General features: G+C 33.1%; 1 protein-coding gene and 1 non-coding gene across 2 annotated transcripts in view; both read left to right on the top strand.

Moving 5' to 3' along the window:
- The window catches only part of Smp_141180 (hypothetical protein), a gene marked incomplete at both ends in the record, with an annotated part of 41,123 nt that overhangs the window by 8,004 nt on the left and 14,163 nt on the right, over positions 1-18,956 (top strand). Inside the window, 4 exons of the mRNA XM_018793379.1 lie at positions 31-86; positions 3,165-3,262; positions 9,890-10,180; positions 12,556-12,684. Of these exons, the coding sequence (XP_018647897.1) occupies positions 31-86; positions 3,165-3,262; positions 9,890-10,180; positions 12,556-12,684 (574 nt within the window). The remainder of the gene's footprint in view (positions 1-30; positions 87-3,164; positions 3,263-9,889; positions 10,181-12,555; positions 12,685-18,956) is intronic.
- Positions 13,189-13,255, top strand: Smp_tRNA_00547_Gln_TTG.1.1. The gene has a single exon. It is a non-coding gene (tRNA).

The raw sequence follows: 18,956 nt of genomic DNA, 5'->3' as shown, positions 1-18,956 counted from the left end.
AAGAGCCAATCAGAACCGAGAGTTTGACAGGTAGGTTTTTGCGCAAAATTAAAATGTAATGCATGGCATGCAATAAAACTTCCTATGTATGGCACTCAAAACGCTTAAAATGATAGAGGAAAATTAATTTTTGCTATTATAGAGTAAGCTTATGAAATGTTTAATTCCATCTCTTTAGACTGTACGTAACAGGCAAATCGACTCTAAATCCTAACCCTAAGCTCTTAATTATGAAACAAACTTTAACCCGTTCGTAATCTATTTTATAGATGGACTAATCAGACAGAGACTGTCGTATGTTTGCGCAACATTCATTCATACGAACACAGAGCACTTTACATTATAGCTGATCTCTATACTCGGCGCCCAAATTTTTGTCAAGCTATTCGTTCTAATCTTGATGAATATTCGTATAAACTTCAATAATATAGTTTCAAATCGTTCATTTTCCCTCTAGTTTATTATTAAGTTGAATATTGAACAAAACACAAGAAAAACTTTCGTTTGACTTCTTGTTTTCACATTGAAGTACAATGATTATTACAATTTAAGTGTTTAAAAATTTCATTTGGCTAAGAATTGAAAAAAAGGAAAGATAAACACGACAGAAAACAATCAAGTTTTGAGGAAACTTATTCAAGGAGCTACAAATTATTTTGTTTGAAATAATTAAGTTTACATAATTAAAAATGTGACTATATTGAAAACAATAATCTTGATATATGTATCGCAAAACATTATCTTAAAGAACTACTCCTACGATGTACGCTCAATGTGCAGTCTAAATTTAATGATGTTTTCTATGAACAAACAGATGGAGTTGCAATGGGCTCTCCATTGGGTCCTCTCCTGGCTGATTGTTTTATGGCCAATCTTGAAAATTCTGTACTTCGACCAATAATTTAGAAATTTCATTTATGTAAGAGATATATGGATGATACTTTCATTGTTTGTGAAGAAGACATGGACCTCAATGAAATCTTAAATATTTTCAATAATTGTCACCCGTCAATACAATTTACTATAGAAGCAAAAGCGAACCATGAATTTCATTTTCTTGATGTCTGTTTAAAAAGAATGCCTGATGGTTATTTACAGAGATCTATAGAAAACCTACTTGGAATTGACAATACACGAATTTCCATAGTTGGGTCCCACTGAGTCGAAAGAAGAACTTAATTCACTCTTTATGCTCTAGGATCAAGCGAATCTGTTCCAGTGACACAATAGATGAAGAACAAATTCATCTTCGACGGACCCTCATCAAAAATGGTTATCCACCTAGGTTCGTCGATAGCAACTTAACACCTAGACTTCACCGAGAAAAAAGCTTTGACAATGCAGAAGAAAACTTTGTTTATGAATATGGAATTGAAAGGAGACACGGCTGCTGAAATCCTGAATAAACGGATTTCAAAATCGTTGAATAAAACTTTCTACGCAGCTAAGCTTCGAATGGTTTTTTCTAGCCGGCCTACCATTCTGGGATGCTTTAAGGATAAGCTTTCGCTTTGGGCCACATCAATGTGTATCTATAAATTTACTTGCTCATGTGGGGCACGTTACATAAGCCGCACAAAGCGATCACTTTCCAAACGCATCTCGGAACACTATCCGGCTTGGCTCTTAAAAGGAGAATGTAAAAAGATAACTAGTTCGATACAAGAGCACTTAATTACCTGTGGACACATCGCTCCAAAAGTAATCTATAGAGTCAAAGGAACCGGATAGAAGGGGGGTCGAATCAATATTTTATGCACTGCTGAGGCATTGGCAATCCACGAACTCAAGCCTGAACTTTGCGTGCAGAAACGACTTGTCCAACCTCTCACCCTTCCTTGGCCCTAATTCCTTTAATGGGTATGTTTCTGGTTGTCGTTTTTTTCTTTTCTGCACTTTTATTTGATTATTATTGTTTTTTTGTTTTTTAAATTACTGTTTTACATGTAAAACTCTAATTATTATTACCTTATACAAGTTTTCTTGATTATTATTCAGTCTATTATTATGACCTTTGTGTTTGTCGCTTTTCTTCATATCTATCAATTGGACAACTATCTGACCCATAAATTATTTTCTTCTTTACCCCTTGATTAGTACGTAACCTCATTTATTATTTATTGTCGAATCAATTTATAATGTAATCTTTCCTAGCTTCCTGTACACATATATTTTCCATATAACTATATATGCGAATGTACAGCTTAAGTAAATGATTTCATCGAAAAGAAAATTTTCTTCGCTGAATTCTCTTTTTTTTATTCAATTAAAAATGTTTTATCACTATCAGCTGGATTATTTTAATTTTCCAATTTATAAATTATATAAAAGTCATTAAAATCGTTTTATTGGGCTATTCTTCTTCTTCTTATATTATTATTACTATCGATTAGAGCTTTAAATGATTGTAACTTTAAAAAAAACAATTGTAGTGATAATTTTCTTTTATGAAAATTTTTAAGGCCATCATTATTTACCGTAACGTAATGTAGACAAGAATGAGATTACAATTTGAGAATTATATACATAATCTGAAGGATTTGTAAAGATTGTTTTTTTTTCATAGTTGATATCATGAATCAATTGAAGCTAGACCACCATCGAAAACCTGGAAGCACTGGACGGCCGTTTCGTCCTATTATGGGACTCCTCAGCAGTGCTCACCCACGATCCCGCACTTGCGAAATTCGAACCAAGGACCTACCAGTCTCGAGCCGGAGCCCATAACCGATAGACTGGTTTTAACTAAAAAAAATACTCTTCGTTAAAGATTATAATAAACTGGGAGAATTATTGGGGAATTAAGGGGCATTGAATAGATACATCGGAACTTTGTTTGTAATTCCATAAGGCAAAGTCACATGAAAAGCTAATAGTTCTGTTTTAAATCGTTAGATGATGAGTGATTCTATCTTATACTGTAGGTAAAATTTTTATCATTTAATCTTGTTGTGTCCAAATCTTGTTTTTATATCGATGGATTTAATGAATAGATTCCGCCGAAATGAGCTTATTTTACACATGTCTTTCGGTCGTTTGTATAGTATTTAGTGTTACTCATAGATTTAGCAGTAAATACATACTAATATTAAATAAATCTTTTTTTGGTACACAAATTTTCCATTAGTGGAAATGTTCAGCTTATTTTATTGTCCATTTTATAGTGATCTTTTAGACGATTTATATGTTCAAGTGCTTATGAAACATACGAATCCAGAATTTATTATGAGAGCTAAACGATGCATTGTAACAGCAGCTGAAAGTAAGTTTAATAATCTCAATATTTATGTTGAGTTTCCTTTGATATAATTAATTGATTTCAATTTTGCAAGAACCTTATAGAAATATCTTCGACACTATGGTGTGCCTGAGAAGATCGTTAACATCATTCGGAATTCATACGACGGACTACACTGAGAATTCGTGCATGGAAGACAGCTGACAGATGCATTCCAAGTGAGGACCGGAGTTAGACAAGACTGCTTACTCTCCATCTCGCGCGTGCCCTTTCTCTTTCTAAACCTCCACATCTGAGGGGAAGCACGAAATACAATGGACAGCTTGCGTGCAACTATACGATTTAGGCTTCACAGATGACCTGATCCTTCTATCCCATATACACGAACAAACGCAGGTTAAGACAACTAGCGTAGGAGAAACCTCTGCATCAGTAGGTCTCAACATAAAACAAGGAAAAAGCAAGATCCTGAAATACAATACGGAGAACACCAACCCAATCATACTTGATGGTGGAATCTTTCATGTGCCTGGGAAGCATCATCAATGAACAAGGAGGATTTGATGCAGACTTATGGGTGAGGATTGACAAAGCAAGGACCGGATTACTATAACTGAAGGACATATGAGGCTCGGAACAATTGTCTGTAAGCCAACATCAGAGTTAGGATCTTTAATACGAACGTCAAGACTGTTTTACTATACGGAGCTTAAACGTGGAAAGCTACAACCATTATCAAAAATGTACAAGCATCTATAAACAATTCCCTACACAAGATACCTAATGTCCGTTGACCGAATGTCATTAGCAACAGCCTTCTGTGGTGGAGAACAAATCTGATTCCATCTGAAGAGGAAATTAGGAAAAGACGTTGAAGTTGGATAGGATATACATTGGTAAAATCACCAAACTGCATCACGAAGCAAGCGCTAACTCTAAATCCTGATGGGAAACGGAAAAAAGGAAGACCAAAGACCACTGCGTCGGGAACTGAAAGCAGACATGAAAGGGATGAATAGCGACTGGAAAGGATTGCTCAGAACAGAGTTGGATGGAGAATGTTTGTGAGCGGCCTATGCTCCTCCATGAGGGGTAATAGGTGTAAGTAAGCAAGTAAGTAGGTAAAATTTTCCATACATAGTTGCTCGTAAATAACTCAATGAAGATAAATTATAGAATTATACTTATAATTTTATCAGTTATGACCGATAATTATCATAAGTATATTAGTCCTAGTCAGTATAGGGTGGTGGAGATAGTTGAGCTTTATTGAAATCACGAACCAATCTAATCTGTAGTTCTAGCGAGTAGCCGTGACCGGTGGAGTTTAATCGTGTCCGATGTGAGATAGGTACTTACTAAAGACAGTGGAAGGGGGTCGCGCAATATCGTGGGCTAACTGAAGCTAGAGTTGTGCACTAGTGAGTAACGTCTCAGTGGTATTGAGGTTAAGCGTTAGTATGCGAGACCGGAACTCTTGGGTTTGATTCTTGGGTGTGGGGCCATGGATAGATACTGTTGGGAAATCTCATACTAGGTTAGGGCAAATGTCAAGTGCTTTCTGATTGCTGATGGTTGTCTATCTTAAATTGGCTCGTGATCTCCATGAAATCAGTTTTTCCAGATATGAATGTTATAACTGTTATGTTGGTAATCGCTTTAATGCCTGAAGATTATGTTCATACGTTTGTTAAGGACAACTGATCAAAATAAGGAATGATGGCTTACTCAATAATTTGTTAAACACGTCACAATAATAACTCAAAAAAGCCACAACGTAGTAATATTTTATTTCGAATGAAATAAATAGAGCTAAAAATTGATCAAATAGGATAACTAAAGTTGTTTATTTAATGTGGTGTATAAATATTTATAGAAGTTATCATGAGGATGGAAAGACTTCCTACTTGCGGAATAATAGTTGCAATGGCTACTTTTACAACGAAAGTGTCACAATAAAATTGTTCAGATTAGAAAATTCAATATTTACAGAAACAGAAACAGTCGTTTCTTAAATTCAATCTGAAACAAAATAGATATATCGAGGCGGTCCACACTGGATGAAGATTTACCAACGAAGATTGATGAAACTTCCGTGCTGAAAACTAACAGAGGGGACATTCAGACCCTTCCTAGTAATGGTATAAATATCAAACATGTTTGTGGTGTATGCTACTTAAGTCGACAGACATAAGTAGTATGTGATCATCTGAATCCAGTAACACAGTGAAAAGTAGGTTGACGTTTGCAACCAAAAGTACTAAGAATGAGTCCCGATGTGAACATTAACATTAAGATGGAATCATATCTAACTGACAAGTCCCGAATAAAATGAAATGTGGGTTCTGGGTCCCACTATTAGACATTAATCCATTTATTCTATAATGTTATATTTCCTCTGGTATTACAACATATCAATACACATTTCTAAGTACCATTTATTAATTAATCAGTAATTTCTCCCGAAAAATATGAATGGAATAATTTTGAAAGTATAAGTTAATAGGACGATATGAATGAATATGTTACTATAGTCAGTCAGTCAGCTACAACGTAGGACCTGGCACATTTATGCATCGGTCCAAGTTGCCTTGCCTCGTTGGCACAACAAGATGAACACCGGATTCATAGAAGTAGTTAATTTAGTGATGGCAGTGTATAAAAGATAGGTTGTATATAAGGATATACTATAGGAAGGAAGAGAGTTATGAAGCAATTTTAATCTCAAGGTTTAAGGGAAGATAAATAGTGTATACACCTACGCGATTGTGATCGATTCTGGGACATGTCATCTAGAGTCTCCAAACATTGGTTACGATAGTCACGCGGACCCCAACCAGGTAGTCTGCATCTACCAACATGGCTCAGACTAGAAGTTAGGGACTTCAAGCATTGATGCCACGTTTTGGTGTGGCCGCCCCTAACTCTCTTCCAACCATCCCCTACACTAGTCAACATAGCGCGTCGTGGTAATCGGTGTTCAGGTATACGTAACACATGGCCTAACCATCTCAGTCGATGAAGATTCATCACCTCATCAACTGATTTACCATCATTCCTTAATACCCTGAGTCTAACCTCACTATTACTTACCCGGTGATCCCAGCAGATGCGAGCAATATTTCTAAGACATCTGTGGTCAAATACTAGTAACTTGCGAGTCAGTTATGCTAATCACTTATAGGTGTGAAATTTCATAGTTAAAATTATATGATGATACAGTTGAAAGATTTCTTCATTATACATAATAAAATTTTATAATAAATGTTCTTTTTTGAGATGTATATATCTGAATATCTTTGTTATTTATGTAATGAATTCTTACCTTATTTTACATGTACTAAATAATAATGAATTGCTTGTTAATGACTTGTTAGTCTGAAAAATAGATGTAACTTAGAAAAAGTATATTATTAATTTGAAGTTTCACAACAGGGAAAGATTTTAGTTAGAGAGTCATTAAAAACCAGGGAATATCAGATGACTGTTTCTTTCTATTATTTGGTCCCTCAATGGTGTGGATTCATGACATTTCCAGAGACCAAACCAGAACCTTTAGATTTCACAATGAGCACCCGACCTTTAAACGACAGATTTGAGATCTAATAGTTTACATTTCTAATGCCAGTCAATTTATTGTATGGCGTGATCACCATTCATTGACATCCTACAAGGTTAAACATCGATGATCAAAACTTTTATCCTATGGAGTTAGTTACTAGTGAGTATATGATTACGACTAAAGTTGAATGTTTGTGGAGACGAAAGGGTTAATTATGATTTGATTTACTTATTTCCTGGCAAATAATTAACCTAGTTCATGACTGGTCTCTAACCATAGATATATTTATCGACATTCGACAATGGTGATATTTCTTGAGCATATGGCAGCATTCGACTTCATCGATTGAGAGGTTTTATAGCAGTGAATATCGTTGAAAGGAGCACAAAAGAAGTATATGAGCCTTGTAAATGCTCTTTACTTGAATCACAAGTTATGGTGAGCTGTCATCAGAACTGATAGCTTCAATTGATGTTCGTTAGGGTTACCCATTTACGCTACTTTTCTTTAACTTGGTAAGATATTTTCTCTTACCAAAATCTCTTTCGCCCTCTAAATTTTTAGAGATTAAAATTCTGCTGGGAGATCTTCTTGTTAAATTAGACTAAGGAGACGATACAGTTCCTTTTTATCAAGACAATGGTAAAATCCAGTCTTCTGGTCGCCTTGTGAAACAATGCTAAGGTGTTTGTGATCTATTTGTCCCCTTATAAGTAAGAAATGTTGCTCCAAAATCAGTCTAGACAAAGCCAATCCTAAAAATAGTACACCTTGCCTTGCCTTACAGAAATAATATATCTCAAAATACCCAAAAATGACCATGTATAACAGGCTTTAGACACTTATCCTTTCAACTCTGAGGTCAAGCTACCAGGTAAACAAGATCATCACTAACCCAGTTTTCTTCCCATGTACCTCAAGAAAAATGTCCCTTTTTACCATGTCAGGGGCTGGGAGGTAGCGGCTTCCAACATGCGTCTAACAGCACTTTAGGACATCTTGTTCACAACAAAATCTCTTCAATTTTTCTTAAAACCTCTTCTATCCCTACTATCACCCCTGTTCCAACGGCCTCACCTTTTCTCCGCGTGCCATCGATACTGAAGGTTTTAGTTGAAGAAGTGTTCCTCGTGATTTCCTGGCAGCAGAGTTTCGGACTTCATATTAAAGCTTTCAATGTTCGAACCTTAATTAAAGCCGAACAACAGGCTCCACTAGCTAGGAATCTGGAGTCTCATTTCTGTCTGCTGTCACGCCCAAGCGCAGTAAAGGGTATAAAATCGCTCTCGGACCATAAGTTGCTGTTTTCAGTCTCATTGTTCTTCAATCAATCTGTTTGAAGCTAAAGGAATAAGTGTTCCAGCTATTAGAGCTCGATAGGGTCATTGTGGATGGCAAGCTTGACCACTGCACCATATCACAAGCTACTGATTGGTCTGTTGTTTTTCTACTAAAAAGTTTCTTTCTCTAACCTTCCTAATAACTTGTTAATTAGATGAGATATTATATAATAAACATGTACAGTAGAGTATAGGCATTCTGATTTAGCATTAATTCTGCACTTTGTGGTCAAAAGTTTTTTATCCACACTTAAGAAATACATTTATACACGCTAGTGTGCACAAATAATATTGCTTTCTGACGCAAAATAAACTATTTGATACACTTACTCAGTGGACTCTTTCCAAGTCAGTTGAGTAATGCGCTTAAAGAAAACAAAACTGTCTTTGTATTTGAGAAGTAAATGAATTATCAAGTTCTTACTTAAATGACCATAGTCTGGATAAATATCATAATTTGATTAATAATGTTCACCTACTGTATTGAAGTTATTGTTCAGTGTAGCAATAAAAATTGTTTATGACTGAAATTTTATATTATTGCTGTTACTTTATGTATGATTGACAGTTTTATGTTTTTAATTCATTTTATAAATTTTACTGTAATTTCTGCTGAATACGTGTTAGTTTTTATTTCTTTCAAAAGAACCAGAGGGGAAATATATCCCTAGATTGAAGTTTATTACTAACTAGATATTAAAATGGGTAGACCTAACATGATAGTATAACCTGTCAATCTTACCTATGAGTAATTATTATACTACAATAATTAATCAACTGGTGTGGAAGTTTGAGGCCAGATAAGTCATTTGTCTTATCTTTACATACATAGTGAGTGAACTGAAATATTGTATTTGTCACAAAACTTAAAAGATTTTTGTAGTCGGTTGATTCGTGACGGGGATGATTATCATCGTTAACAATGATGATTATTGTGTTAAATCGTAAGTTGTCTAAAAATGAAAGCATAGATTATTGAATTACAACTCAATGATGATCAGGAGTTCGACCTTGTGTGAATTGATAGGAATGCACTGATAGATTGACAAATCGAGTGTCCGGTGTTGCCGACATTTCATAGATTATTGTGTAGATTTCAGTTTACGATGGAAATTGTTTTGAAATACTGATATATGTGGTTTTTATTACATGTACATGCCATTTTTACACAAGATGATGTTTACTTTTGAAGCTGTTAAATGTAATAAAAGAAAAAAAATGTTTATCTCAGAAAATATTGTAAATCAGTCATAAACAACTTGTCGCAAGTGCGTATTGACTCAAGTTTCTATTCTGAACATTAAAAATTCAAGAGGAAATTAACAAAATTGGAGTCAAACAAATCAACTTAATAATCATATATCTGATAATGAAAAGCTAAACATATGCTTTGTAGTTTCTAATTAAGAGTAAAATAACGAAGTGAGGTGTATGGAATAATACAGAAATTGAAGATTTAGAGGAAATCAAAGAATGAAATAATTTGCAATGATAGCAACTAACAGTTGCAGACAATGAGTGACATAGCTCAGAAGTGCTCACAATAACCTAGGGATATTTACTGTTTGTCTTCTTTTAAATCTAGGATTTTGAAATGATCTTACATCTGTTCATTCTGCGAATTTATTCTTTTTTCTCGAGTGGTATCTTCAGTTTATTATTAATCTGACGTAAATAGTAATGTATCACTTGAAGTTTTTGAAATTTTCATTTGTACCCTTATTTAAAAAATCCTCTTTGATTTTAAAGAACCGTTTCCAGTGAATGATACTATGGAAGCGAAAATCAAATATCTTCATGACAATTGGCAACATGAAAATTGCATTGAGAAGGCTGTTGTTTGGTTCGCAGAAAATATTCTGAATGATAAGCATATTAACTTAACACATAGATTATCACCTCATTTATTTGATTTAATGTATTTACATCAAGCTAATCTGTCAATTATTACGTCATCTTTAAGGATATTAGCTTATTCTATTGAATATGAACAATTGCAATCTATGTCAACATGTTCAAGATATCCTTATGAAGATGTTAGTAACCAATCATCATCATTATTATTATTATCATCGTCGTCGTCATATAGACTATTCAAAGAAAGTAATTACTTTAAAAATATCTGTAAAATAAACAATTTATATCTTGTACTAGTCATAATGAAAAAACATCTTCAATATGTCAATGTACAGAGATTAGGATTAGAATTTTTCAAATCGCTTATCAATATCAATTATTCTACATCTATTAATCTAGATGTAATAAAGGATTATTTACAGACATATAATACAATATTTAAAAAGCTTCATACCATTAATTTATGTCATCATTTGATAGAATTATTGAATTGCACAACTAATAAAGAGATGATTAAAATAGGTATCAGTTATTTGTGGAAATTTTGTATCTATGGTAAGTTAATTCTCTTTTTAAATATATAAATTATTTATCAGAAGGGGTTTTGTGGAGATTTTACTAATTTTTATAGAGTTGAGATCATGAGTCAATTAAAGCTAGATCACCATGAAAAACCTGGAAGCACTGGACGACCGTTACGTCCAATTATGGGACTTCTCAACAGTGCGCATCCACGATTCCGCCTCTCGAGATTCGAACCCAGGACCTACCAGTCTCGCACCAGAGCGCTTAACCACTAGACCACTGAGTCGGCATCCAACGGTGTTAATATCTAACTTCAAGCAATCCACAAACTTGAGCAACCATTCACCAATGTCATCAATGAGTTGATATCCCCCAACAGACCTGACTGAGGAGTCCCATAATAGGACGAAACGGACGTCCAGTGCTTCTAGGTTTTCCATGGTGGTCTAGATTCAATTGACTCATGCTTTCAACTATTTTTAATAAGTTTTTTTTGAAAGTTGTATACATAAAAATATGTCACCAAATGAAATACATTTAAGGATAATTTATTTATGCTTCATAATAAAATAATGACTGTGTGATTAAACGACTGATTGGCTGATTCAAACTGCTCCTTACATATTTAAATTTGAACAGCCAAAAATTGTTGTGAGTCTTCACTAAATAAAAGAAGTTGTACTTGAATACTGGATCTATGAGTTATGTTTCATAACTTCATGATGATCTGACCGATTGAGGCTTCGGTTTTTCAAGCATTCAAATATTTTTGACCATTTTGCTATTGATTTACGTCCTATCCAGTTTCTTTGAACAAACTACCGAAAAGGATGACATTATTTATTTCTTATAGGTGTAAATAGTGCATACAAATTAATGATGTCATTCAATCTGTATTTCCATATCTTTATTGAATATATTCCTTTCCAAATATTATATTTAATGTGAAAAATGTTAGTATCATTTAGGTTAGCCGGATCTATATGGGTTATTCAATTTTAAAATCGTTTTCATCTCAGACAATTGAAAGATACTTAAATTTAAACGTGTGTATTTAACATGGGGAGTCAATAACTAATACTTTATCTAACATATCTATGGAGTTCACAACATGCCAAATGATGACACTATTTCATAGTTTGGTTCATTTCTAAAAAGTCAAAATATCCAGTTATGGTTGAGTTCAGAAGTATAATATTAAATTTTTAAACGAGGGATTCGGTGAGATTACACATTCTTTACGTTTTACGTCAAAGGCGGCCTGCTTGAACATTTGGACTACCTGTCCCTGCTATTTAGATGTTTTAACAAGTTATCTAATTTTGTGCGTTTCCGAAAAGTGTACAAATTTTCGTTGTACAAGTTACAAAGGCCCAATCAGAGATATCGTGGTTGCTGGTCATATGCAGCGAAAAGAAAATACATTATTTAGATGTCGATTGACTAGACTGTTAACTTCTAACTGGCAATCACTCAATATTAGTCGTCAGGATCTATCAAAAAGTAAGAAACGGAAACTTGTTGAAATAAATTGTGCTGAGAATTATATATTGTACCAAAAATATAATATTGAATGAAGCTAATAATAATAGCATTCGATTATCTATTAGCATCTCACAGTTCGTTCTAGAATCCTAACTTTCTTCTCGTCTGATCTTCAAGTGTGCTTTTGATGCACTGAAGATCTTCTATCCTTCTGACGACTGTAAAAGCTCCAAAACCACGTTCCGCTACGTACTACTTACAATCAATCTTGTGAGTAGCGTTTACAATAAAACCACAAGTTTCAATTATTGTTTGCGCGGTAATAGACTAACATGTTTGACGTCATTGCAATTAGTCTAGTTCTTCACGACTTTTGACTTTTATTCAAGTAACAACGGAGTAAAATACTCTATAAACTAATTGATAATAAGAATTTATTTTGTATCCATTACAACAAATCTAATTTTTAATGTCAAAATATCAAGACGATAGCCTAACTAGTTACATTTATATGTTTTTGTTGTCATTTTTATTTCTTTTTATGTAAGAACCGATTGCTCTACAAGCAGCCGATAAAAACACATTATCTATCACCACGCAACTAATGGAGTCCAATCAATTTGACTGTGAAATTTTTACAAATGGTTCTATGGTTATTGTATCTTTATTACGTATTAGTAAGTTTACTAATTTGTATTTATTAATATTTTGAGTTGATGTTAAATTAGTACCATTTATAGTTTCGTCAAATGGTCAACAGCTATACAACTGAATATTGTTGTCACCACTGAAAGCTGATATTTATCAAAGGAACCTATGATTCACATGACTCAAACACAAATCTGAATACTTGGATGTTCAACAAAATTTTAGTTTTTCATTGAAATAGTTTTTCTTTTTCTGAACAGATAAAGATTTTATGAATTGCAGCTTCACAAAACTGTTCAATTTACGAAGATCTATCCGAGGTCAAATAATTACACAGTGAATGAGTAGTTTGTACTATACCACTTGGTTATTCATCGTTTCATATTTTAAAAAATATTACATTCTTTGTACTGTATAGAACATTTCAGTTTTTTTATCCAAGAAAAACGAGACATCAATGGGAAGATTCAAACAAACAATACTGAGTGAATTTAAACTTCACCCCATTACACAAGCAAGTGACTATCAGGACTCAGTGGCCGAGTGTATAACGCGTTGGCGTTTGAAGCGAAAGATACTGGGTTCGAGTCCCAGAGTGAACATCAACTCTGAGATGCAGGTACATCCAGCTGACGAGTCCCAAATAGGACGAAACGCGCGTCCTGGATTCCACTGCTACCCACTATCCATCTTTGCTTATAATGCTTGTGAATTAAGGCAATATCGAGGCAATATGCACAGTATGCACATATGCCAATTAGAGACTGACCAGTTGCAGTCCTAACACATTGATGGGAAGATTCAAACAAACGATACCAAATGAATTTAATTTTCATAGTTTGTCTGACAATATTAAAAGTTTGAATTTTTCATATGATTTCATCAAGGAAAGTATGACGTCTTGAAACAAGTCCCCTTTTATCAATATAGGAAATTCCTAAATAGCATATAACTTTACAATTGAGATAGATAATTGTCATTACTATTATATCTAAATCTAAAATGGAAATAGAGATATCTAATTGTTGTTTATGTCTAGAATGAAAATGTCAAATAAATGATTGTTTTGATATTGTGTAATAGAAATAATAAATTGATCAAATGATGTGGAACGTCATCAATATCGATAATTTATGTTTTAATTGAACTCATTGGTATATCTAATTCTTATTCCAGTAGAAAACTATGCATGTTAAAATAATATTATTTTGATGGATATTTTGGTTAAAAGATGTCATTTTAATGTTTTTAAAGTAATTTTCATCACTGATTGATTGACTGACTGACTGACTTTAACTGAACAACTTTGGGGGAAATCCAATTAGGAGTGAACATTTATTACGTACGTAACAGAGGAACTCATCAACTGCATATAAGTTCAGATTTGGGATTGTCAAAGTTTCTCCCAACAAATATATCATTGAACTAAGTTTTAAAAAATTATTGATCTGTATTGTATCGTAGGTGAGTGCATTGAACTTCTAACTTATGTAATCTCACAAGCCATCCTACTTCTATACTGTATGAAACAACTAACATGATAGTTTTGAATTCATGTTTGAGATAGTACAATTTTCAGTGTTTATTTCTTAAAACAAAACATCTTTGTCAAAATGTTTTTACTTCTAAAGTAAGCGAATTAACTATAAATTAAAAAAAAAAACAACAATAATATAATTTCCATACAATGATTGAAGATAATAATAAAAAAATAATCGAATTGTTTGTTTCATTAATCAAAAGTGATACGTCAAATAAATTTTTATATAGTAAGCGGAGATGGATAGTGGCTAGCAGTGGAATCCAGGACGCGCGTTTCGTCCTATTTGGGACTCGTCAGCTGGATGTACCTGCATCACAGAGTTGATATTCACTCTGGGACCATGCTTGTGAATTAAGGTTATATCGAGGCAATACGCACAGTATGCACATATGCCAATTAGAGACTGATCAGTTGCAGTCCTAACAAATCGGTGGGAAGATTCAAACAAACAATACTGAATGAATTTAAATTTTTATATAGTTACGATCATGAGTCAATTGAAGCTAGATCACTATGGAAAACCTGGAAGCGCTGGACGGCCATTTCATCCCATTGTGGGACTCCTCAGCAGTGTGCATCCACGATCACACCCCGCGAGCGAGATTCGAACCCAGGACCTACCAGTCTCGCGCCAGAGCACTTAACCGATAGACCACTGAGCCGGCATCCAATGGTGTTAATGTTTAACTTCAAGCAATGCACGAAATTGAGTAACCATTCACCAATGTCATCAGTGAGTTGATATCTCCCAACAGACCTAGTTTAACTCCACTGGTTGTTATTTTATCGATTTAATAAACAGAAGATTTTTTTATTTGATAAAATAAGATGAAAAAGAAAGTGTATAATGTTTTGATTGAAATTATATTTCTATTGATTTAATGTTGGAGAAGATTTGTAGCTCAGGTGGGTGATTTTGATGTTGGTTTGTTCATTATATATATATATATATATATTAATAATTATTTTCTTTATTTATCTATCAAGATATAGTTAAAAGGCAGATTACAAACTACAATAAGTTAATTTATATTCTATTGCACGGTTTAATTCAATTTAAAAACTTACCAATAAACCATTTGGAATATATGTCTATGCTTACAAGTTGTAATATCATTATCCGGTAAGTCTTTAAAATGTCTTCTCTGTGTGTAAGGGTGTACGTTTTTTTGTGTGTATGAAACTATTAATAATGGTTATAATCATACGTTATAGAAATTCGTTTTTTATTTATATGAGATCTCTCAGAATATGTACAGTAAAACCATATTTGAAAGAAAGGATCTAATCGAGAACAGACTTTAGAAATATCATTGAAATCACAAATCGATGTAAGCTAGATAACATCGTCTAAAATTGTGTATATTTCGGCAAAAAGACTATTAAACGATAAGAAAATCAACCATCATTGGTATTTACTTATTTTTCGTTTTAATGTTAATGATTATTTTATAGCTGATATAAATTATGTTTTTGTTGGGGTGACCCAGAAAACCTCTCGCAATAGATAAGAAAGGCTCAAGAAACACTAAGAATCATTTTATCCAGTCAGCGTTCACTAGACGTTTTGCCAGAAACATCACGAAAGTGAAAAGTCACATGTAAAGTTTTTAATTGACTGATTACTATACTGCTATTATGTTTAGTAGCATTCCAGAATTTTCGGGAAAACCCAAGGACTTCTAAAATACTATAAAAACCCTATATTTTCTGTACATAAATGAACCATTGGAGTAAAGTGCTTCTCGCACAATTTGCACCTTTTCTTTCGTGTTCAAGTTGCTGTGTAGTTTTAGCCTGGGGGTTACGAGAATACTTTAGAAACCGAGTATAGCGTTCAATTAGAAAGACTTATCAATTTTATTAAGCCAATGTGTATTTCCATTTGACAAACAAACAATTTACTCTTTCATGAAGTTGTTTTGCTTAAACGTTGTTCACCCAGTTGGTTATATTTTAGATTGTGTTTCGAAGTGAAATTTAAGATAGATGTCTTATTTTACTTGGAATTTATATTAACATTATGTATTGGTATTCTAATTTTACTGTTTACACTAAAACATAACACGAAATTCATTGCCATTACCTGTTTAACGGATACTATACTGTTGTTAATGTTATTCAGCATTTAATAAAGTATGAGCATTTTATATTCTTATTTCGATATTACACAAACTTGTAGGACGAAATTTGCATCCTTGGCTTCATTTGTAGTCAAAATCACAATACATTCGATTAAATGGTATTAGTGTATTTGTTCAAACAGTCTACATGTCAACAAAAGCTTGTCTATTCAGTTTTGAATACATCAACTTTGAGATGTAAACTCTTAAAATTTATAATACCTAGATCATATTATTGTCCATTGTATGCTCCTCATCTGAATGACTTATAATTTTTAAAATTATCGCTTCGTAGAACATACTATTGATTTGAGCTTAAAAAACGTATACACTATTAGTGTTTTACAAAGTAGGCGCGTGGCAACAACAGAATGTGGTGTCGTTAAGAAATATTGATGAAAAGTAAACTATTTGAAATTACTCTGCTAAACGTAGTCTACTTATTCCCTCGCGTTTAGTATTGAAGAATGAGTTTTCGTAACATTTTGAAAAAATCAGAGAGTTTGAGCAACAGTTTAATCTGCTAGTTAACCCATCTTTTTCCGAAATTTCGGCAATTAACATAAAAACAATTTGAATGAACATATCTAAGATTTAAACGTTGAATAAATTATATTCATCGTTGGTAAAAGATATGTTTTGGAATCTGAAAATTTTTACGAGGAAATAATATGCTTCTTTCCTTTAATTTACATTGGTGGAACAAGACTTTTAATGTATGAATTTCATTTATTACAATTTACAGTCATTATTAAACATTACGAAAAATGATAGTTGATAAAGACACATTAGTGAATGACCTTTTACAACTTCACTCACCTCATTCATAAATTGACACTCTAAACTGTAGTAATTGCGTAAGCTTTATTTAATTAATAACAGGCACATATCAATATATGAACTAAAAAGTTGTCAGGATGCTGTTTTTATCACTCACTTGACGGTTGCTTTTCGTTAAAAATTAAACGTCGGACTACCTTTTTATCTGAATCTAAATTAAGCTGTATAATGCATAATTTTGAAGAATAGGTGAAATTTCAGCCAGTTAGTCAACTGTTTGAAATTGAGTCGATTAAGCATATGGACACCTAAGCAACCATGTTTTTCTTAATCATCGTTATGACATATATTCATTTATTTTGTATTGTTTGAATCTTACCATTGATGTTTAGAACTGCAATTGATCAGTCTCTTGTTGGTAGATGTATATCCTGTGCGAATTGACTCAATATTACCTTAAGTCGCAAGCATTATAAACGGAAATGGATGGTGGCTAGCTGTGGAATCCAGGATGTACGTTTCGTCATATTTGAGACCCATCAGCCGAACGTAACTGTATCCCAGAGTTAATGTCCACTTCAAGACTCGGACCTAGTATCATTCGCTTCAAACAGACTCAGCAGCTAAGTGGGTAATGCGGTGGTGTTTGAAGCGAATGGTACTGTGTTCGAGTCCCGGAGTAGAAATCAACTCTGAGATTCAGGTACATACAGCTGATGAGTCCCAAATAGGACGAAACGCGCATCCTGGATTCCACAACTAGCTACCATCCATCTTTAACTTTTATATATTTTAAATATATGGTGTAATGCATAGAAAGAAAATTGTTACAAGTATGATTTGAAACCAATGAAGTCAATTCACATTTTATGAACAGTTGACTATTCCTAAACATCCATATTCTGTCACATGTTACTATATGTGTTTGTATTTATCTGTGTGTAGATTGATTAAACTAGTCAAATTCACTTCTTTTTTTTCAAAACAATAAAAATATTCAAAGACTCATTTCATTATTTATCATTTTAAAGCCAAACTTTAGACTATATCATATTAAGCCATATTTTCTCATTTGATGTAACCCATGAAATAAGTTTTCTTTTTTACAAAATCAACTTTTTTTTCTCCTCATGAAATCAATCAATTTCCTGTTATGATCTAAAGTTGGTTTGGGTAAATGTTTTTTTCTCTTCTTTCTTTTTTCTCATTATTTTGATAAATTCAATAGTTTACTTTCAATAGTTTAATTCAGTTTTTACTATGGAGACAATAAAAATTAGTTCGTTGCAGGTACATCCAGCTGACGAGTCCCGAACAGGACGAAACGCGCGTCCTGGATTCCACTGCTAGCCACTATCCATCTCTGCTTAGTTCGTTGTTGTTTTGTTTTTTTGTTCTACTAGTCAAATTGATGAAAAATATTTTTGATAACAGTAAAAAAAGAAAGAAAAATCCTTGTCAATTTTATGCTCAAATAAAATTTTAACAAATAAAATAATAACAATAATTAGAATAGTTTATGTCTCTATGTTACATTCTCACATGTTATGTAATTCATCATGTTGTTATTGTTATTGTTTTTTTTTCTAATTTGTTTATTATTTTGTCATTGTAATTATCCTAGTGAAAATGTGAAAAGTAAGCCAACGTTAAAATGATCATCTTTAATCAATATATATGTATTGGTAAAAGAATGATTATATTTTCATAGTTAAAATCATGAGTCAATTGAAGCTAGACCACCAGGGAAAACCTAAAAGCACTGGACGGCCGTTTCGTTCTATTGTGGGACTCCTCAGCAGTGCGCACCCACGATTCTACATCGCGAGATTCGAACCCAGGACCTACCAGTCTC

The sequence above is a fragment of the Schistosoma mansoni genome, chromosome 1 (assembly GCF_000237925.1).
Source record: "Schistosoma mansoni strain Puerto Rico chromosome 1, complete genome".
NCBI classification, from domain to species: domain Eukaryota; kingdom Metazoa; phylum Platyhelminthes; class Trematoda; order Strigeidida; family Schistosomatidae; genus Schistosoma; species Schistosoma mansoni.
This window is presented reverse-complemented; position numbering and strand designations above follow the sequence as displayed.